General features: G+C 44.2%; 1 protein-coding gene across 1 annotated transcript in view; it reads left to right on the plus strand.

Annotated features, from left to right (window-relative positions):
• The window catches only part of IL2RG (interleukin 2 receptor subunit gamma), a 128,962-nt gene that overhangs the window by 79,687 nt on the left and 29,226 nt on the right, over positions 1–20,049 (plus strand). The window contains exon 5 of the mRNA XM_056538697.1: positions 12,960–13,122. Within this exon, the coding sequence (XP_056394672.1) occupies positions 12,960–13,122 (163 nt within the window). The remainder of the gene's footprint in view (positions 1–12,959; positions 13,123–20,049) is intronic.

The raw sequence follows: 20,049 nt of genomic DNA on the forward strand, positions 1-20,049 counted from the left end.
TGGCACCAGGGAGACAGCAAACCATTCGGTTGAGGTGGTCTTGGCGACAAATTATTCTATCCGTCTTCCTGATTATAGAATCCCCTACCACAACTAACTGTCTTGGCCTACCTGCGTTACCATCCCCCACACTACTAGTTGAGCTGTTCCCCCGGCTGTTAGGGAGACCAGTATCCACTAGGGTTGCCATCTCTGATACTGAGGCCCTCGCATCATCGCCCAACTTGGCAATTTTACTTGGGAAAATCCCTCCACTTTTTCTCTCATACAGTTTGATAAATCTGGGCCAATGTGTGTATGTATGTGTGTATGTTCCAGCATCACGTCCAAACGGCTAAAGATATTAACATGAAACTTGGTACACATGTTACTTATATGTCAACAACAAACATAGGATAGGTGATTTAACCCTTAATCACCCCCATTTGCCAGGGGCGGGGTTTATTTTTAAAGTCCCATGCAAGTCAATGGGAAATATATGTTACTGCATAACATCCAAACGGCTGGAGATATTTTGATAATACTTGGTCACATGTTACTTATATGTCCAGTTAAAATATAGGATAGTTAATTTAACCCTTAACTACCCCATTTGTGAGTGTCAGGGTTTTTGTTTAAAATCCCATGCAAATGGAAAAATGTATGTTCCCACATAACTTCCGTACGGCTGGAGTTATTTCAATACCTGGTACACATATTACGGGTCGGGATAAGAGGTCGGGATATGAGGATGGGATAGGAGGACGGGATAGGAGGTCTGGATAGGAGGTCTGGATTCAAGGGCCGGGATAGGAGGTCGGGATAGGAGGTCGGGATAGGAGGATGGGATAGGAGGACGGGATAGGAGGTCGGAATAGGAGGACGGGATAGGAGGTCGGGACAGGAGGACGGGATAGGAGGTCGGGACAGGAGGTCGAGATAGGAGGTTGGGATAGATGGACTGGATAGGAGGTCGGGATAGGAGGTCGGGATAGGAGGTCAAGATAGGAGGTCGAGAGAGGAGGTCGTGATAGGAGGTCGTGATAGGAGGTCGAGATAGGAGGTCGAGATAGGAGGTCGGGATAGGAGGTCGGGATAGGCGGTCGACATAGGAGATCGAGATAGAAGGTCGGGATAGGAGGTCGGGATATGACAACATCCTTTGTTTATTTTCCTCCCCAACAAGGATTAGGAAGGAAAAACCGGGCAACGCCGGGTATTAAGCTAGTCTATATATATATATATATATATATATATATATATATATATATATATATAAAACTCAACGTGTGTGTGTGTGTGTGTATGTATGTATGTGTGTATGTTCCAGCATCACATCCAAACGGCTAAAGATATTAACATGAAACTTGGCACACATGTTACTTATATGTCAACAACAAACATAGGATAGGTGATTTAACCCTTACTCACCCCAATTTGCCAGGGGCGGGGTTTATGTTTAAAGTCCCATACAAGTCAATGGAAAATATATGTTACTGCATGACTTCCAAACGGCTGGAGATATTTTGATAATACTTGGTCACATGTTGCTTATATATCCAATTAAAATATAGGATAGTTAATTTAACCCTTAACTACCCCCATTTGTGAGGGTCAGGGTTTTTGTTTAAAGTCTCATGCAAATCAATGGGAAATGAATGTTCCCACATAACTTCCGTACGGCTGGAGATATTTCAATAACTGGTACACATATTACGGGTCGGGATAGGAGGTCGACATAGGAGGTCGGCATAGGGGGTCGGCATAGGAGTACGGGATAGGAGGACGGGATAGGAGGTCGTGATAGGAGGTCGTGATAGGAGGATGGGATAGGAGGACGGGATAGGAGGTCGGGAGAGGAGGACGGGATAGGAGGACGGGAAAGGAGGACAGGAAAAGAGGATGGGAAAGGAGGACAGGAAAGAAGGACGGGAAAGGATGACGGGATAGGAGGACGGGATAGGAAAACGGAATAGATGGACGGGATAGGAGGAGGGATAGGAGGACCGGATAGGAGGAGGGATAGGAGGACGGGAAAGGAGGATGGGAAAGGAGGTCGAGATAGGAGGATGGGAAAGGATGGCGAGATAGGAGGACGGGAAAGGAGGTCGAGATATGAAGACGGGAAAGGAGGACGGGATGGGAGGACATGATAGGAGTACGGGATAGGAGGACGGGATTGGAGGACGGGATAGGAGGTCGGGATAGGAGATCAGGATAGGAGGTCGGGATATGATGACGGGATAGGAGGTCGGGATATGACAACAATATATGAGGACGGGATATGAAGTCAAAAGATTTCACCTTTGTTTATTTTCCTCCCCAACAAGGATTAGGAAGGAAAAACCAGGCAACGCCGCATATGTATGTATGTATGTATATATGTATGTATGTATGTATATTCCGCAAAAACTTTCAAACGGCTAAAGATATTAACATGAAACTTGGCACACATGTTACTTATATGTCAACAACAAACATAGGATAGGTAATTTAACCCTTACTCACCCCCATTTGCCAAAGGGGGGCTTATGTTTAAAGTCCCATGCAAGTCAATGGGAAATATATGTTACATAGTTAGTATGGTTGAAAAAAGACATACGTCCATCAAGTTCAACCAGGGAATTGAAGGGAAGGGTGTAAGGGGATAAGGGGAAGGGATGTAGTTTTATAATTCTGCATAAGCATTAATGTTATTTTGTTCCAGGAATGTATCTAACCCTGTTTTAAAGCTATTAATTGTTCCTGCTTTGACCAGTTCCTGAGGTAGACTGTTCCATAAATTCACAGTTCTTATGGTAAAGAAGGCATGTCGCCCCTTGAGACTAAACCTTTTCTTCTCCAGACGGAGGGAGTGTCCCCTCATCCTTTGGAGGGGTTTAACCTGGAACAGTTTTTCTCCATATTTTTTCATGGGCCATTTATAAACTTATATACGTTTATCATATCCCCCCTTAAATGTCTCATCTCAAGACTAAACAATTGTAACTCCTTTAATCGTTCCTCGTAGCTAAAATATTCCATGCCCCATATTAGTTTAGTCACATGTCTCTGCACCCTTTCCAGCTCCGCAGTGTCCCTTTTATGGACAGGCGACCAAAACTGAACAGCATATTCCAGGTGAGGCCGTACCAATGCTTTATAAAGGGGGAATATTATGTCCCTGTCCCTTGAGTATATACCTCTTTTGATACATGACAATATCCTGCTGGCTTTGGAAGCAGCAGCCTGACATTGCATGCTATTCTGAAGTCTGTGATCTACAAGTACACCCAGATCCTTCTCTACCAGTGACTCTGCCAGTTTAATCCCCCCTAAGACATACGACGCATGCATGTTATTTGTACCCAGATGCATAACTTTACATTTATCCACATTAAACCTCATTTGCCAAGTGGATGCCCAGACACTTAGTCTATTCAAGTCATCTTGTAACTTATGCACATCCTCTATAGACTGTACTATGCTACAAAGCTTGGTGTCATCTGCAAAGATAGAAACAGAGCTGTTAATACCATCCTTTATATCATTGATAAATAAATTAAACAACAGCAGGCCCAGTACAGAACCTTGGGGTACACCACTAATAACCGTGGACCAATCAGAGTACGAATTATTGACCACCCCTCTCTGGGTACGATCCATGAGCCAGTGTTCAATCCAGTTACAAACTAAAGTTTCCAAGCCCAAAGACCTTAACTTCCCTGTCAGACGACTATGAGGGACAGTATCAAATGCTTTAGCAAAATCCAGAAACACTATATCCACAGCCATTCCTCTGTCAAGGCTTCTACTCACATCTTCATAAAAGCAAATTAGATTGGTTTGACAACTTCTATCCTTAGTAAACCCATGCTGGCTATCACTTATAATACAATTATCCCCTATGTATTCCTGTATGTAATCCCTTATAAGTCTTTCAAACAATTTACCCACAATGCACGTTAAACTTAACGGTTTATAATTGCCTGGCGAAGACCTAGAGCCCTTTTTGAAGATTGTCACCACCTTCGCTTTGCGCCAGTCCCTTGGCACAATACCAGACACCAGAGAATCTCTAAATATCATGAACAAGGGTACAGATATTACTGAACTTACCTCTCTAAGAACTCTTGGGTGTAGTCCATATGGTCCTGGAGATTTGCTTACATTTACTTTTCTTAACTTACCTTGTACCATCTCTACATTAAGCCAGTTCAGTACATTACATGATGTGTTACCAGCACTGACCTGTCCAATGTCAGCTCCTTCTTCCATAGTATATACAGAACTAAAGAACCCATTCAGTAGCTCCGCCTTCTCTTGATCGCCCGTGACAACCTCCCCATTATCATTCTTAAGGGGTCCAACATGCTCTGTCCTTGTTTTTTTGTATTTATATATCTAAAAAAATATTTAGGGTTAGTTTTGCTTTCTTTGGCCACCTGTCTCTCATTTTGAATTTTTAATGTTTTTATTACATTTTTACAGATTTTATTAAGCTCTTTGTACTGTTTAAATGTTATAGCTGACCTATCAGATTTGTATTTTTTGAAGGCTATTTTTTGGTTGTTTATTGCTCTTTTAACATCATTTGCCAGCCATGTAGGATTTAGTTTTAATCGTTTATATTTGTTCCCCTTTGGTATATATTTAGCTGTATAGTTATTTAGAGTTAATTTAAAAATTTCCCATTTACCTTCTGTTTCAGTATTTGAGAACACCTCCCCCCAGTCTATGTCCTGTAGTGCAGCTCTCAGCCTAGGGAAGTTTGCCTTTTTAAAGTTATATGTTTTTGCCTTCCCCGTCTGTCTTTGTTTTCTACATTTTAAGTCAAAAGTAACTATATTGTGGTCGCTATTACCAAGGTTTTCCCGCACAGTTACATTACCAACCAGCTCTGCGTTGTTGGAAATGATCAGATCCAACAAGGCATCACTTCTTGTTGGGTCCTCCACAAACTGGCCCATAAAATTATCCTGCAATAAATTTAGGAATTTTCTCCCCTTTGTAGTTTTAGCCAACCCCAGACCCCAATCTATGTCTGGATAGTTAAAATCTCCCATTATTACCACTGTACCTGCCCGGGCAGCCCTCTCTATTTGTTTATACAGCCGACCTTCTATCTCTTCAGTGATATTAGGGGGTCTGTAGATTACACCGAATACAATTTTTTCAGTATTTCCCTCCTTTTATAATTCTACCCACAATGATTCCACATCCTCAGAATCATCACACACTATGGCATCATTCACACTGACTTTCATACCACTTCTAACATACAGACAGACTCCACCACCTTTTCTGTTCTTTCTATCCTTGCGAAACAATGTAAACCCCTGCAGATTAGCAGCCCAGTCATGCGAGGAGTCCAGCCATGTCTCAGTGACCTCAACTATATCAATATGTTCCTCCAGTATCAAGGCCTCAAGCTCCCCAATTTTATTTGCTAGGCTTCTGGCATTTGTGAACATACACTTTACATTTCCATTAAGTTTCACACATATAGTCTCACTAATGGGATTTTCTGAGTTATTAGGGTTAATTTTATTATTTGAATTATAAGGGCTAATTGTACTATTTAAGTTATTGGGGCTAATGGGATTTTTTGAGTTATTGGGTCTAACGTTATTATTTAAGTTATTGGGGCTAATGGAATTTTTTTGCGTTATTGGGTCTAACGTTATTGTTTAAGTTATTGGGGCTAATGGTATTTTTTTAATTAATGGGGCTTATTGTAGTTATTGAGTTATTGGGGCTAATGGAATTTTTTTAATTATTGGGGTTGCAATTTTTCGGGCTACATTTATTTTTACGGCTGGTTTGTAACCCATGGATCTCCTTATCCACTGCTCTTAACCTCCCCCCACAGGACTACTCTCCACCCACCATTATGTCCTGACCCCTCTGTAACCTATCCATCCCACTGTCTGCTTTCTTTGCTTTATTATCCTCCCCCCACTCACCTAGTTTAAATACCCTGCCACCCCTTCCAGGATTCTCTCCCCCAGCACAGCGGACCCCCTTCCATTCAGGTGCAAATTATCCGTAGAATAGAGTTTGCACCCCAATGAAAAGTGAGCCCAGTGCTCTAAAAACCCAAACCCTTCCCCCTTACCCAACGACTTAAGCCATGCATTTAACTCCCTAAGCTCCCGCTGTCTTTCCTGCGATGCGCATGGCACAGGAAGTTTTCCAGAGAACACAACCTTAGAGGTCCTTCCCTTCAGCTTGGCACCTAGTTCCTTGTAATTATTTTTCAAGGACCTTCACCTACCATGTATTCTGTCGTTGTTTCCCACATGGACCACAACAGCTGGGTCATCCCCAGCCCCCCCTAGTAATTTGTCCACCCTTTCCACCACATGTCGAACCCTGGCACCAGGGAGACAGCAAACCATTCGGTTGAGGTGGTCTTGGCGACAAATTATTCTATCCATCTTTTCTGATTATAGAATCCCCTACCTCAACTAACTGTCTTGGCCTACCTGCGTTGCCATCCCCCACACTACTAGTTGAGCTGTTCCCCAGGCTGTTAGGGAGACCAGTATCCACTAGGGTTGCCATCTTTGATACTACGGTCCTCGCATCATCGCCCAACTTGGCAATTTTAATTGGGAGATCAGAAGCAGAAGTGTCCTTCCTTTTCCTTGCCCCCTTTCCAGTCCCTCTAACTACATTAACCCAGCTCCCTACTTGGGCCTCCTGGCTAGTTTCTCCAACCTCCATTTCTACCCCACTAACTGCTTGCTCTGTAAGCAGTATGCTCCCTTCAAGATTGTCAATCGCCCTCAATGTTGCATTTTGCTCCTCTAGATCTCTAATACGAGCTTCCAGGTGGGCAACATGCTCACATTTGTCACAGCAGTATTCACCCTGAAGCTGCTGCTCCAGAGATGTATACATGTGGCACAATGTGCACTGAAGAAAACCTCCAGTCCTGCTGTCCATATCCCTGGTGACAAACAGCTGTTATTAACTATTAAGAAAAAATACTTTTATCAAGGGAGTGTAATACTTACAGTTACAGTGGGTCCTGCTTACAACTCCTGCTTTTTAAACTTACAACTTACTGCATAACTTCCAAACGGCTGGAGATATTTCGATAATACTTGGTCACATGTTACTTATATGTCCACTTAAAATATAGGATAGTTAATTTAACCCTTAACTACCCCCATTTGTGAGAGTCAGGGTTTTTGTTTAAAGTCCCATGCAAATCAATGGGAAATGTATGTTCCCATCTAATTTTCATTAGGCTGGAGCTATTTCATTACCTGGTGCACATATTACAGGTCGGGATATGAGGACGGGATGGGAGGTCGGGATATGAGGACGAGATATGAGGTCGGGATAGGAGGTCGGGATAGGATGTCGGGATAGGATGTCGGGATAGGAGGTTGGGATATGAGGATGGGATAGGAGGTCTGGATAGGAGGTTGGGATAGGAGGTCGAGATAGGAGGACGGGATAGGAGGTCAAGATAGGAGGTCGAGATATGAGGATGGGAAAGGAGGTCGGAACAGGAGGACGGGATAGGAGATCTGGATAGGAGGTCAGGATAGGAGGTCGAGATAGGAGGATGGGATAGGAGGTCAAGATAGGAGGTCGAGATATGAGGACGGGAAAGGAGGTTGGGATAGGAGGACGGGATAGGAGGTCGAGATAGGACGTCGGGATAGGATGCCAGTATAGAAGGTAGGTATATGAGGATGGGATAGGAGGTCTGGATAGGAAGTTGGGATAGGAGGTCGAGATAGGAGGACGGGATAGGAGGTCAAGATAGGAGGTTGAGATATGAGGACGGAAAAGGAGGTCGGGATAGGAGGTCTGGATAGGAGGTCAGGATAGGAGGTCGAGATAGGAGGATGGGATAGGAGTTCAAGATAGGAGGTCGAGATATGGGGACAGAAAAGGAGGTCGGGATAGGAGGTCGGGATAGGAGGTCGGGATACGAGGATGGGATAGGAGGTTGAGATAGGAGGTTGAGATAGGAGGTCGAGATAGGAGGACGGGATAGGAGGTCGGGATAGGAGTTCGGGATAGGAGGTCAGGATAGGAGGTCGGGATAGGAGGTCGAGATTGGAGGACGGGATAGAAGGTCGGGATAGGAGGTCGAAATAGGAGGACGGGATAGGAGGTTGAGAACGGGATAGCAGGACGGGATAGGAGGACGGGATGGGAGGTCGGAATAAGAGGATGGGATAGGAGGACGGTATAGGAGGTCGGGACAGGAGGTTGAGATAGGAGGTCGGGATAGGAGGTCGGGATATGGGGTCGGGATATGACAACAATTTATGAGGACTGCATATGAAGTCAAAAGCTTCCTCCTTTGTTTATTTTCCTCCCCAAAAAGGATTAGGAAGGAAAAACCGGGCAACGCCGGGTACTCAGCTAGTCTATATATATAAAACTCAATGTGTGTGTGTGTGTGTGTGTGTTTGTATGTATGTATGTATGTATGTATGTATGTTCCACAAAAACGTCAAAACGGCTAAAGATATTAACATGAAACTTGGCACACATGTTACTGATATGTCAACAACAAACATAGGATAGGTAATTTAACGCTTACTCACCCCCATTTGCCAGGGGCGGGGTTTATGTTTAAAGTCTCATACAACTCTATAGGAAATATATGTTACTGCATAACTTCCAAACGGCTGGAGATATTTCGATAATACTTGGTCACATGTTACGTATATGTCCATTTAAAATATAGGATAGTTAATTTAACCCTTGACCACCCCCATTTGTGAGTGTCGGGGTTTTTGTTTAAAGTCCCATGAAAATCAATGGAAAATGTATGTTCACATATAATTTCTGTACGGCTGGAGATATTTCAATACCTGGTACACATATTACGGGTCGGGATAGGAGGTCGAGTTAGGAGGTCAGGATTTGAGGACGGGATTTGAGAATGGGATGAGAGGTCGGGATATGAGGACGGGATAGGAGGACGGGATAGGAGGTCAGGATATGAGGTCGGGAAAGGAGGTCAAGTTAGGAGGACGGGATAGGAGGTCGAGTTAGGAGGTCAGGATATGAGGACGGGATAGGAGGACGGGATAGGAGGATGGGATAGGAGGTCGGGATAGGAGGTCGGGATAGGAGGATGGGATAGGAGGTCGAGATAGGAGGTCGGAATAGGAGGTCGAGTTAGGAGGACAGGATAAGAGGAGGGGATAGAAGGTGGAGATAAGAGGTCGGGATAGGAGGTCGGGATAGGAGGTCAAGATAGGAGGAGGGGATAGGAGGATGGGATAGGAGGCTGGGATAGGAGGGTGGGATAGAAGGTCGAGTTAGGAGGTCAGGATATGAGGGGGAGATAGGATGTGGAGATAGGTGGACGGGATAGGAGGACGGGATATGAGGTCGGGATAGGAGGTCGGGATAGGTGGACAGGATAGGAGGTTGAGATAGGAGGTCGGGGTAGGAGGACGGGATATGGGGTTGGGATATGACAACAATATATGGGGATTGGATATGAAGTCAAAAGCTTCCTCCTCTGTTGATTTTCCTCCCCAACAACGATGAGGAAGGAAATACCGGGCACGGCTAAAGATATTAACATGAAACTTGGCACACATGTAACTTATATGTCAACAACAAACATAGGATATGTCATTTAACCCTTACTCACCCCTCATTTGCCAGGGGCGGGGTTTTTGTTTAAAGTCCCAAACAAGTCTATGGGAAATATATGTTACTGCATAACTTCCAAACATGTTACTTATATGTCCACTTAAAACATAGGATAGTTAACCCTTAACTACCCCCATTTGTGAGGGTCAGGGTTTTTGTTTAAAGTCCCATGCAAATCAATGGGAAATGTATGTTCCTACATCACTGCTGTACGGCTGGACATATTTCAATACCTGGTACACATATTATGGGTCGGGATAGGAGGTCAAGATAGAAGGTCTAGATGTGAGGTTGAGAAAGGAGGTCTGGATAGGAGGTCGGGATAGGAGGTCGGGATGGGACGTCAAGATAGGAGGTCGAGATAGAAGGACGGGATAGGAGGTCGGGACAGGAGGACAGGATAGGAGGTCGAGATAGTAGGTCAAGATAGTAGGACGGGATAGGAGGTCGAGATAGGAGGTCGGGATAGGAGGTCGAGTTAGGAGGTCAAGATATGAGGACGGGAAAGGAGGTCAGGATAGGAGGTTGAGATAGGAGGACGGGAGATGAGAATGGGATAGGAGGACGGGATAGGAAGACCGGATAGGAGGACGGGATAGGAGGTCAGGATAGGAAGTCGAAATAGGAGGACGGGATAGGAGGACAGGATAGGAGGTCGAGATAGAAGGATGGGATAGGAGGTCAGGATAGAAGGTTGGGATAGGATGTCGAGATAGGAGGACGGAATAGGAGGTCGGGATAGGAGGTCAGGATAGGAGGTCGGGATAGGAGGTCGGGATATGAGGATGGGTTATGGGGTTGGGATATGACAACAATATATGAGGATGGGATATCAAGTCAAAAGCTTCCTCCTTTGTTTATTTTCCTCCCCAACAAGGATTAGGAAGGAAAAACTGGGCAACGCTGGGTACACAGCTAGTATATATATAAAACTCAACGTGTGTGTGTATGTATGTTCTAGCATCACGTCCAAACGGCTAAAGATATTAACATGAAACTTGGCACACATGTTACTTAAATGTCAGCAACAAACATAGGATAGGTAATTTAACTCTTACTCACCCCTATTTGCCAGGGTCAGGGTTTTTGTTTAAAGTCCCATTCAAGTCTTCAGGAAATATATGTTACTGCATAACTTCCAAACTGCTGGAGATATTTCAATAATACTTGGTCACATGTTACTTATATGTCCACTTAAAATATAGGATAGTTAATTTAACCCTTAAAGACCCCCATTTGTGAGGGTTGGGGTTTTTGTTTAAAGTCCCATGCAAATCAATGGGAAATGTATATTCCCACATAACTTCTGTACGCCTGGAGACATTTCAATACCTGGTACATATATTACGGGTCGGGATATGAGGACGGGATAGGAGGTCAGGATAGGAGGTCGAGATAGGAGGTCAATATAGGAGGTCGATATAGGAGGTCGAGATAGGAGGACGGGATAGGAGGTCGGAATAGGAAGTCAGGATAGGAGGTCAAGATAGGAGGTCGAGATATGAGGATGATATAGGAGGTCGAGATAGGAGGACGGGATAGGAGGACGGGATAGGAGGATGGGATAGGAGGACGGGATAGGAGCATGGGATAGGAGGTCGGAATAGGAAGTCAGGATAGGTCGAAATAGGAGGTCGAGATATGAGGACGGGAAAGGAGGTCGGGATAGGAGGTCAGGATAGGAGGTCATGAATTGAGGACGGGATAGGAGGTTGAGATAGGAGGTCGGGATAGGAGGTTGGGATAGGAGGTCAGGATAGGAGGTAGAGATAGGAGATCAAGATACGAGGACGGGATAGGAGGTCGGGATATGAGAACGGGATAGGAGGTCGAGATAGGAGGACGGGATAGGAGGTCTGGATATGAGGACGGGATAGGAGGTCGAGATAGGAGGTCGGGATAGGGGGTTGTGATATGACAACAATATATGAGGACGGATATGAAGTCAAAAGCTTCTTCTGTTGATCTTCCTCCCCAACAAGGAATAGGAAGGAAAAAACAGGCAACCGGGTACTTAGCTAATATTTATATATATAAAACTTAACGTGTGTGTGTATGTGTGTATGTATGTTCCAGCATCACGTCCAAACGGCTAAAGATATTAACATGAAACTTGGCACACATGTTACTTAAATGTCAGCAGCAAACATAGGATAGGTAATTTAACCCTTACTCACCCCTATTTGCCAGGGTCAGGTTTTTTGTTTAAAGTCCCATGCAAATCAGAAGGAAATGTATATTCCCACATAACTTCTGTACGCTTGGAGACATTTCAATACCTGGTACACATAGTACGGGTCGGGATATGAGGACGAGATAGGAGGTCGGGAGTAGGAGGTCAGGATAGGAGGTCGAGATAGGAGGTCAATATAGGAGGTTGAGATATGAGGATGATATAGGAGATCGAGATAGGAGGACGGGATAGGAGGACGGGATAGGAGGTCGGGATAGGAGGTCGAGATAGGAGGTCGAGATATAAGTACGGGAAAGGAGGTCGGGATAGGAGGTCAGGATAGGAGGTCGTGATATGAGGACGGGATAGGAGGTTCAGATAGGAGGTCGGGATAGGAGGATGAGATAGGAGGATGGGATATGAGGTCTGGATAGGAGGTCGGGATAGGAGGTCAGGATAGGAGGTCGAGATAGGAGATCAAGATACGAAGATGGGGTAGGAGGTCGGGATATGAGGACGGGATAGGAGGTCAAGATAGGAGGACGGGATAGGAGGTCTGGATATGAGGACGGGATAGGAGGTCGAGATAGGAGGTCAGGATAGGGGGTTGTGATATGACAACAATATATGAGGATGGATATGAAGTCAAAGGCTTCCTCTGTTGATGTTCCTCCACAACAAGGATTAGGAAGGAAAAACCGGGCAACGCCGGGTACTCAGCTAGTATATATATATATATATATATATAGAGAGAGAGAGAGAGAGAGAGAGAGAGAGAGAGAGAGAGAGAGAGAGAGAGAAAGAGAGAGTCACAATTAAATGAAATCCATTAGTTTTTGCTGGAGACAGGAGAGTCTAGAGTTTGGAACATGCAAGTACTTCACTTTTTATTGCACATTCTGGATGGGGCACATTCATGTAATTAACATTTATTTTTATGAATTAACTATGATGTAACAAAAGTGAAAATATATGTTGTCTTTTCCAGTTACATACAGTGCAGTACATACATTTTAAATCGTAGCATAATAGCATACTTACTGACTTAAGAAATGACTTCCAGTACTGGCGAATTTTCTCAGATATGACCTTCACCTAGCTACACTATTTGTAAATACATTGCCCACTAAACTAAAATGTGTTTTAACCTTCTGCTTGACACATGTCCAATTTTGTTTTAAAGGTGAAGGATGCTTCTTCCACTTCATTCACCTTGCCAAGTTATGACCCTAGACAGATCTACACATTTCGTGTAAGGAGCCAAATAAGTATACACTGTGGCAACTCCAAACTGTGGAGTGACTGGAGTCAAGCAGTCGTCTGGGGAAGGAACATCACTGTTACTGGTAAGTGAAGGAGGAGTTAATGGTATGCCCTTAATCTGTAAACACAGATGTACAGTATCTCACATAAGTGAGTACACCCCTCACATTTTTGTAAATATTTTATTATATATTTTCATGTGACAACACTGAAGATATGACACTCTGCTACAATGTAAAGTAGTGATTGCACAGCCTGTATAAGAATGTTTAATGTTGCTATCCCTGCAAAATAACTCACCGCAACCATTACTGTCTAAATCTTGGCAACTAAAGTGAATACACCCCTAAGTGGACTTGTGCAAATTGGGCCAAATTAGCCATTATTCCTTTAGTGTCATGTGGTCCGTTAATGTTACAAGGTCTCAGCTGTAAATGGGGACCAGGTATCTTAAAATTGGAGTTATCACTCTCACACTTTTTAATACTGGTCGTTGGAAATTCAACATGGCACCTCATGTAAAAGAAATTTTGAAGGATCTTAAAAGAAATGTGATGCTCTACATAAGGATGGACTAGGTTATAAGAGGATTGCCAAAATCCTAAAATAGAACTGCAGCATAGTGGGCAAGACTATACAGTGGTTTCACCGGTCCGATTCCACTCAGAGGTTGTCTTTGGGAAATAGATGTATTAGTGCTGCCAGCATTGCTGCAGAGATTAAAGGGGTGGATGGGTCAGCATGTCAATGCTCAGACCATATGCTGCACACCATATGAAGCTCAGAGGAACTAGGAAACAAAGGGGGTAAGTTTCCACATACCGTATATACTCGAGTATAAGCCGACCCGAGTATAAGCCGAGACCCCTAATTTCAACCCAAAATCCCAGGAAAAGTTATTGACTCGAGTATAAGCCTAGGGTGGGAAATACATCATCCCCCCCTGTCATCATCCAGACCCCCGTCATTAACATCCTCATCACCATCACCGCCTGTCATCATCCAGACCCTCATCATCATCACCTGTCATCATCCCCTTGTCATCATCCCACACATCCCCCCTTCATCATCCCCTTGTCATCATCCCACACATCCCCCCTTCATCATCCCCTTCTCATCATCCCCACCCCCTTCATCATCCCCTTGTCATCATCCCACACATCCCCCCTTCATCATCCCCTTGTCATCATCCCCACCCCCTTCATCATCATCCCACACACCCCCCTTCATTATCCCCACCCCCCTTCATCATCCCCTTGTCATCATCCCCACCCCCTTCATCATCCTATTGTAATCATCCCACACACACACCCCTTCATCATCCCCTTGTCATCATCCCACACACACCCTTCATCATCCCACACACCCCCTTCATCATCCCACACCCCCCCTTCATCATCCCACACCCCCCCCCCTTCATCATCCTCTTATCATCCGCCCGCAGTGGTCTTCAACCTGCGGACCTCCAGAGGTTTCAAAACTACAACTCCCAGCAAGCCTGGGCAGCCATCGGCTGTCCGGGCTTGCTGGAAGTTGTAGTTTTGAAACCTCCGGAGGTCCGCAGGTTGAAGACCACTGCGGCCTTCGACATCATCCAGACCCCTCTCGCCCCCCTTTAGTTCTGTACAGTACTCACCTCCGCTCGGAGCTGGTCCGGTCCTGCAGGGCTGTCCGGTGAGGAGGTCGTCCGGTGGGATAGTGGTTCCGGGCTGCTATCTTCACTGGGGGTGCCTCTTCTCCGCGCTGCGGGTCCGGAATAGAGGCGTTGCCTGGACAATGACGCAGAAGTACGTTGGCAATGAACGTACCTCTGCGTCGTTGTCAAGGCAACGTGACTATTCTGGGGCCGGGCCCGAAGCGCTTAGAAGAGGCCTCGGCGGTGAAGATAGCAGCCCGGAACCACTATCCCAACGGACCACCTCCTCTCCGGACAGTCCTGCGGCACCGGACCAGCGCCGAGCGGAGGTGAGTACTGTACAGAACTAAAGGGGGTGAGAGGGGGCTGGATGATGTCGAAGGCCGCAGTGGTCTTCAACCTGCGGACCTCCGGAGGTTTCAAAACTACAACTCCCAGCAAGCCCGGACAGCCGATGGCTGCCCGGGCTTGCTGGGAGTTGTAGTTTTGAAACCTCTGGAGGTCCGCAGGTTGAAGACCACTGCGGGTGGAGAGTTCACTCGAGTATAAGCCGAGGGGGGTGTTTTCAGCACGAAAAATCGTGCTGAAAAACTCGGCTTATACTCGAGTATATATATATCTGTCTTTGCTTACCCATCCACCCCCCCACCACTCTACTACTACGCAAAAAGATAACTCAAGCCACGGTGAGGAGTTTTGTCATGGTCAGCATGTTTCTGAGAAAGTGGAAAGGGATACAGTGGCCGAGCATAGCCCTGGGGGGACTGGTGGTGGTAGGCATAGTGGGAATCCTGTAAGGCAGGCCACGATCAGACATCAGAAGTTCTTACTGTAAGGAGTGGTGAAGATGATAAAGAGAAGTTTAAGGATTAGGATGTCAGAAGGCTTGTTGTTCTGAGCAGTTCAGGAGCAGGTGACAGTGATGCTGGCGTTGGATCTGCAGGCTTGAGAAAAAAAAACTTCTAGAACAGGGGCACAGTCAGATGGTGATGTACCTAGCTTTTTACTGTATCCTGCTGTGTGAAAATTCTTTACTATCTTACCAGATGCAGGAAACCAGGCACAGTACTTTATCTGCAGAGAGAAAGTAAGGTACAGCCGGGGTCCGATTTTAGGAATTAGGCCTCTTAGTAAGCTCATGAAGAGACATCACAAGGCCTGGCTACAAGTATTCCTAGTCTACCAATGCTTGTTCTCTGGTGGCTACAGCTAACACTACTTTACCACTGCCTGCAGTCTGCTGACTAGTGTTACCATTAGTCCCTGCTGTGCACAATCATGTGGCGCAGAGGGTAGGACACTCCATGCAGTTGTCTCTGTGCAGCACAGTGCATACGTTGCAAAATTTGAAAAACCTACATTTCTAAACCTCCTGCTGTGTTCTGCAACTTTTACCAGTCCCCTTACTCCTACTGTACTCTGCCTACATCCAGTCCCTCTAGTCCGGCCTCACCCTTGCTTCTGCTACCTTCAACAAGGCCTTTATTAATGTGGAAAAACTTCCTTTTTAATTTGATAAACCTCAGTTTGAAAACCTGCTGTCTGCTGGCTTCTTCAACTCTTACCAGTCTGCCTCCTCCTGTTGTATGCTGGCATGTGGTGTAACTATAGGGGGTGCAAGGTAACAGTCGCACCAGGGTTCTGTGACTGAAAGGACCCCCATGGCACCTTTTTGCCATAAGAAGCCATTAGTAGTTTAAATGGCACATGGTAAACATGGGGCCCTGTTACAGATTTTGCATTGGGGTCCAACTAATTTTTAGATGCGCCTCTGATGGTGGCTTCTACCAATCCCTCTAGTCTTGTAAAAATGTAAAAACATTTTGAAAACTTATTTTTCAAACCTCCTGCTGTACACTGGCTACAACTTAACCCACAAGTCTGCCATCACTGTTGCTTATGGTATTTTCAACCAGGAATACACATACACAACTCTTGATCCCCAAAAAAGGAATACTTTTTTCAGCTTTGACAAAAAATGTCTTCTACACTATTTTGGGACACCAATCGTTTTTCAACTCCTTAAAAGGGATCATTTTTGGAATGCTTGGAAATAACCATGGTGTCTTCTTCACTTGCCAGACTGAAAACCTGTTGCTGTTCCCAAAATGGGATAATTTTTTGAATGCTTGGAAAAATCCATGCCATTTTTTTTTCACTTATCAGACTCAAAGCCTTTTGCTACTCCCAAAGGCTGCATTCACATCTCATTTTTGCAATACGGTTCCCGTATACGGTTTCAGTGTACAAATCGCATGGAACCGTATTGCAAACCGTATGTATAGACATGTCATTGAAAACCGTATGCCAAACGTAGCATCCTGTTGTGTACGTTTAGCATCATTTACGGTTTTATCCGTTTTTTTCCCATATGTCTGGGTGAAAAACTGGATACATCCCGTATACATTTTAAAATGGTGGTCTATGGGAACTGTACTGAACTGTATTTGTGGTGCCATCCGGTTTGCACAATACGGTTTTGCAGTTTGCACATTCGCAGTGCACGCCGAAAGTTCTTCCCACAAATAGAACAAGAAGAATTTTATTTAATTAAGGACAACATAAAACCGTATCCTTTTATTTATTTTTTTCTGTATTAAACCGCATGCAAACGGACATCCGTCTTCAAACCGTATACGATTTAAAACCATACAGAGGTATATACGGTTGTATACGGTTTGGTCCGGTTTTGAGACATACGTTTTTTTTTTTTACAATAAACCTGATACGGTAATCGTATTGCAAAATCGAGATGTGAATGCAGCCAAAAAGGGATAATTTTTGGAATACTTGGAAAAATATATTCCGTCGTGGAAGACTCAAAACCTGCCGCTAGGACTGCACGAGAATGCGCCGTCTCATAGACGGCTATGCATTCTGTGCAGAGTCCACAGAAAGAATAAACAAGTTTATTCTTTCTGTGGACAGGGAATTGGGAATTTCCATGCCTGAAACATCTGGCACGGAAATTTCGCTCTGTGCACAGCGCAACAGAATCCCAGTGAACTCAACGGGACCCTGCTGCAGCGAAATCTCTGTGCCAAATTCCAATGCAGAATACAGTATGGAAATTCCGACATGTAAACATGGCCTAAAGGTGATGGACCAAGTTACATAAAAAATTAAGAAAAATACAATGAAGTGCATGTAAAAAGTGATCTCACAAGGAAGTATTTTACCACTGTCATCCTTGCCAATATCTCATTTGAATACTTTCACTTGTGCAGCTTCATCAAGCGACACACTAATCTGCTTTAAGGAGTACCTCTCATTAACTTGATAAATTTTATTGTCGTCCCTATTCACTGCCCCCATCATGATAAGGTTCAGGTTAACAGACTTAAGTGTTGCTTAAGTACCGAGCAGGTGTGACGTCATCTGAAGCCATACAGGGGAGAACTTCCTCCCTTACTTTGCAAACAACAGAAAGCGGCACTTAAGTGTGAGAGGAGCTATGATTGGATAAGGCTGCACACACCCTCTCAGCATTCCAGGCTGCATTTCCTGAGTTTGGACTTCTGCCAGGCCAGCAGGAGTCCAAATCTGTGCAAAAGGTGGAGGGAAATGTTCTCTGGACAAGTAGGGAGACACCTAGTGGCAGCTTTTTTTAAAACACAAATAAAACACAGAAAACTTTTCTTTTTTTAAACAAAGTATATTAGAAAGATTTATTATTTACCATAAGGAGTGCAATAGCAAACATTAATTTTAATGAGAGTGCCCATTTAAACTCTCACCATTCGAGCATAAATGTTTTGCATAATCTCAACTTATTAGTTCACAGAAATTATTAGTTTCCTACTACATGGAAGGACTGTCTCCCCCCCCCCCCCCAGACCATTTTTGTCTGCTGTGTTATGTATAATAAGGCTATGTTCATACGCCAGAGCTTTTGCATAGAATTCCGCATAAAAATTCTGCATACATTTATAGCCAAAACACTTTAATGGAATTCTGCTGTCCCATTCACACAGCAAAATTTCTTCTGCAGGAATTCCATTGAAGTGATATATTAATGGGGTTGTCCCACCAATTACTATTCAACATTGCCTAAGCCTAAACAGTCATGGGCGTAAATGTTGGCATCCCTAAAAATTTTCTAGAAAATGAAGTATTTCTCAGAGAAAAGAATTGCAGTAACACATGTTTTGCTATACACATGTTTGTGTGTATTGGAACTAAACCAAAAAAAGGGAGCAAAAAAAGCAAATTGGACATAATGTCACACCAAGCTCCAAAAATGGGCTGGACAAAATCATTGGCACCCTTTCAAAATTGTGATGCTCCTTTAAACTCATCTGGGGCAAGTAACATGTGTGGGCAATATAAAAATCACACCTGAAAGAGAAAAATTGATGAAAGGTGTCAACGCAGGATAGTCCGGATGGTGGATAAGCAGCCCCAAACAAGTTCCAAACATATTCCAGCTGTCCTGCAGGCTCAGGGAGCATCAGTGTTAGCGCAAACTATCCGTCGACATTTAAATGAAATTAATCGCTATGGCAGGAGACCAAGGAGGACCCCACTGCTGACACAGAGACATAAACATGCAAGACTACATTTTGCCAAAATTAGAGTAATGAAGTGGCCAGCAATGAGTCCAGATCTAAATCCCATTGAACACCTGTGGAGAGATCTTAAAATTGCTATTGACAAAAGGCGCCCTTCCAATAAGGGAGACCTGGAGCAGTTTGCAAAGTAGAGTGGTCCAACATTCCAGCTGAGAGGTGTAAGAAGCTTATTGATGGTTATAGGAACAGACTGATTTCAGTAATTTTTTCCAAAGGGTGTACAACCAAATAATAAGTTAAGGGTGCCAATAATTTTGTCCAGACGATTTTTGGACTTTGGTATGACATTATGTCCAATTTAGCTTTTTTCCCTCCCTTTTTTGGTTTAGTTCCAATACACACAAAGGGAATAAACACGTGTGTAGCAAAACATGTGTTACTGCAAACCTTTTCTGTGAGAAATACTTCATTTTCTCGAAAAATTTCAGGGGTGCCAACATTTACGGCCATGACTGTATATGTGTTATTGGTGAAATTTATAGGAACACACCATAGGGAGTTATTAGTATCTTTTCATATTTCCCATCAATGACTATAATCCACATTGTTCTTTACTTTCTGGTTTCATGACCCTCTGCTGTTACATCACTTCCTCCTTCCTACCCTGTGCAGCGATTGCATATCCTGAGGCGCTGTGTTTTGTCAGCCAGTTTGGAGGATTGGCAGTGCACACTACATATAGCATCAGAAAAGTATAGCAAGCCCTAAAAATAAGACTATCATTACGTAGCTTATAGTGCCATGATAACACACCTTTTACAGTTTCTTGTTATGCCCTCTTATTCCCGAGATGTGTGGGTTTA

The sequence above is a fragment of the Hyla sarda genome, chromosome 9 (genome assembly GCF_029499605.1).
Source record: "Hyla sarda isolate aHylSar1 chromosome 9, aHylSar1.hap1, whole genome shotgun sequence".
Taxonomy (NCBI): Eukaryota; Metazoa; Chordata; class Amphibia; order Anura; family Hylidae; genus Hyla; species Hyla sarda.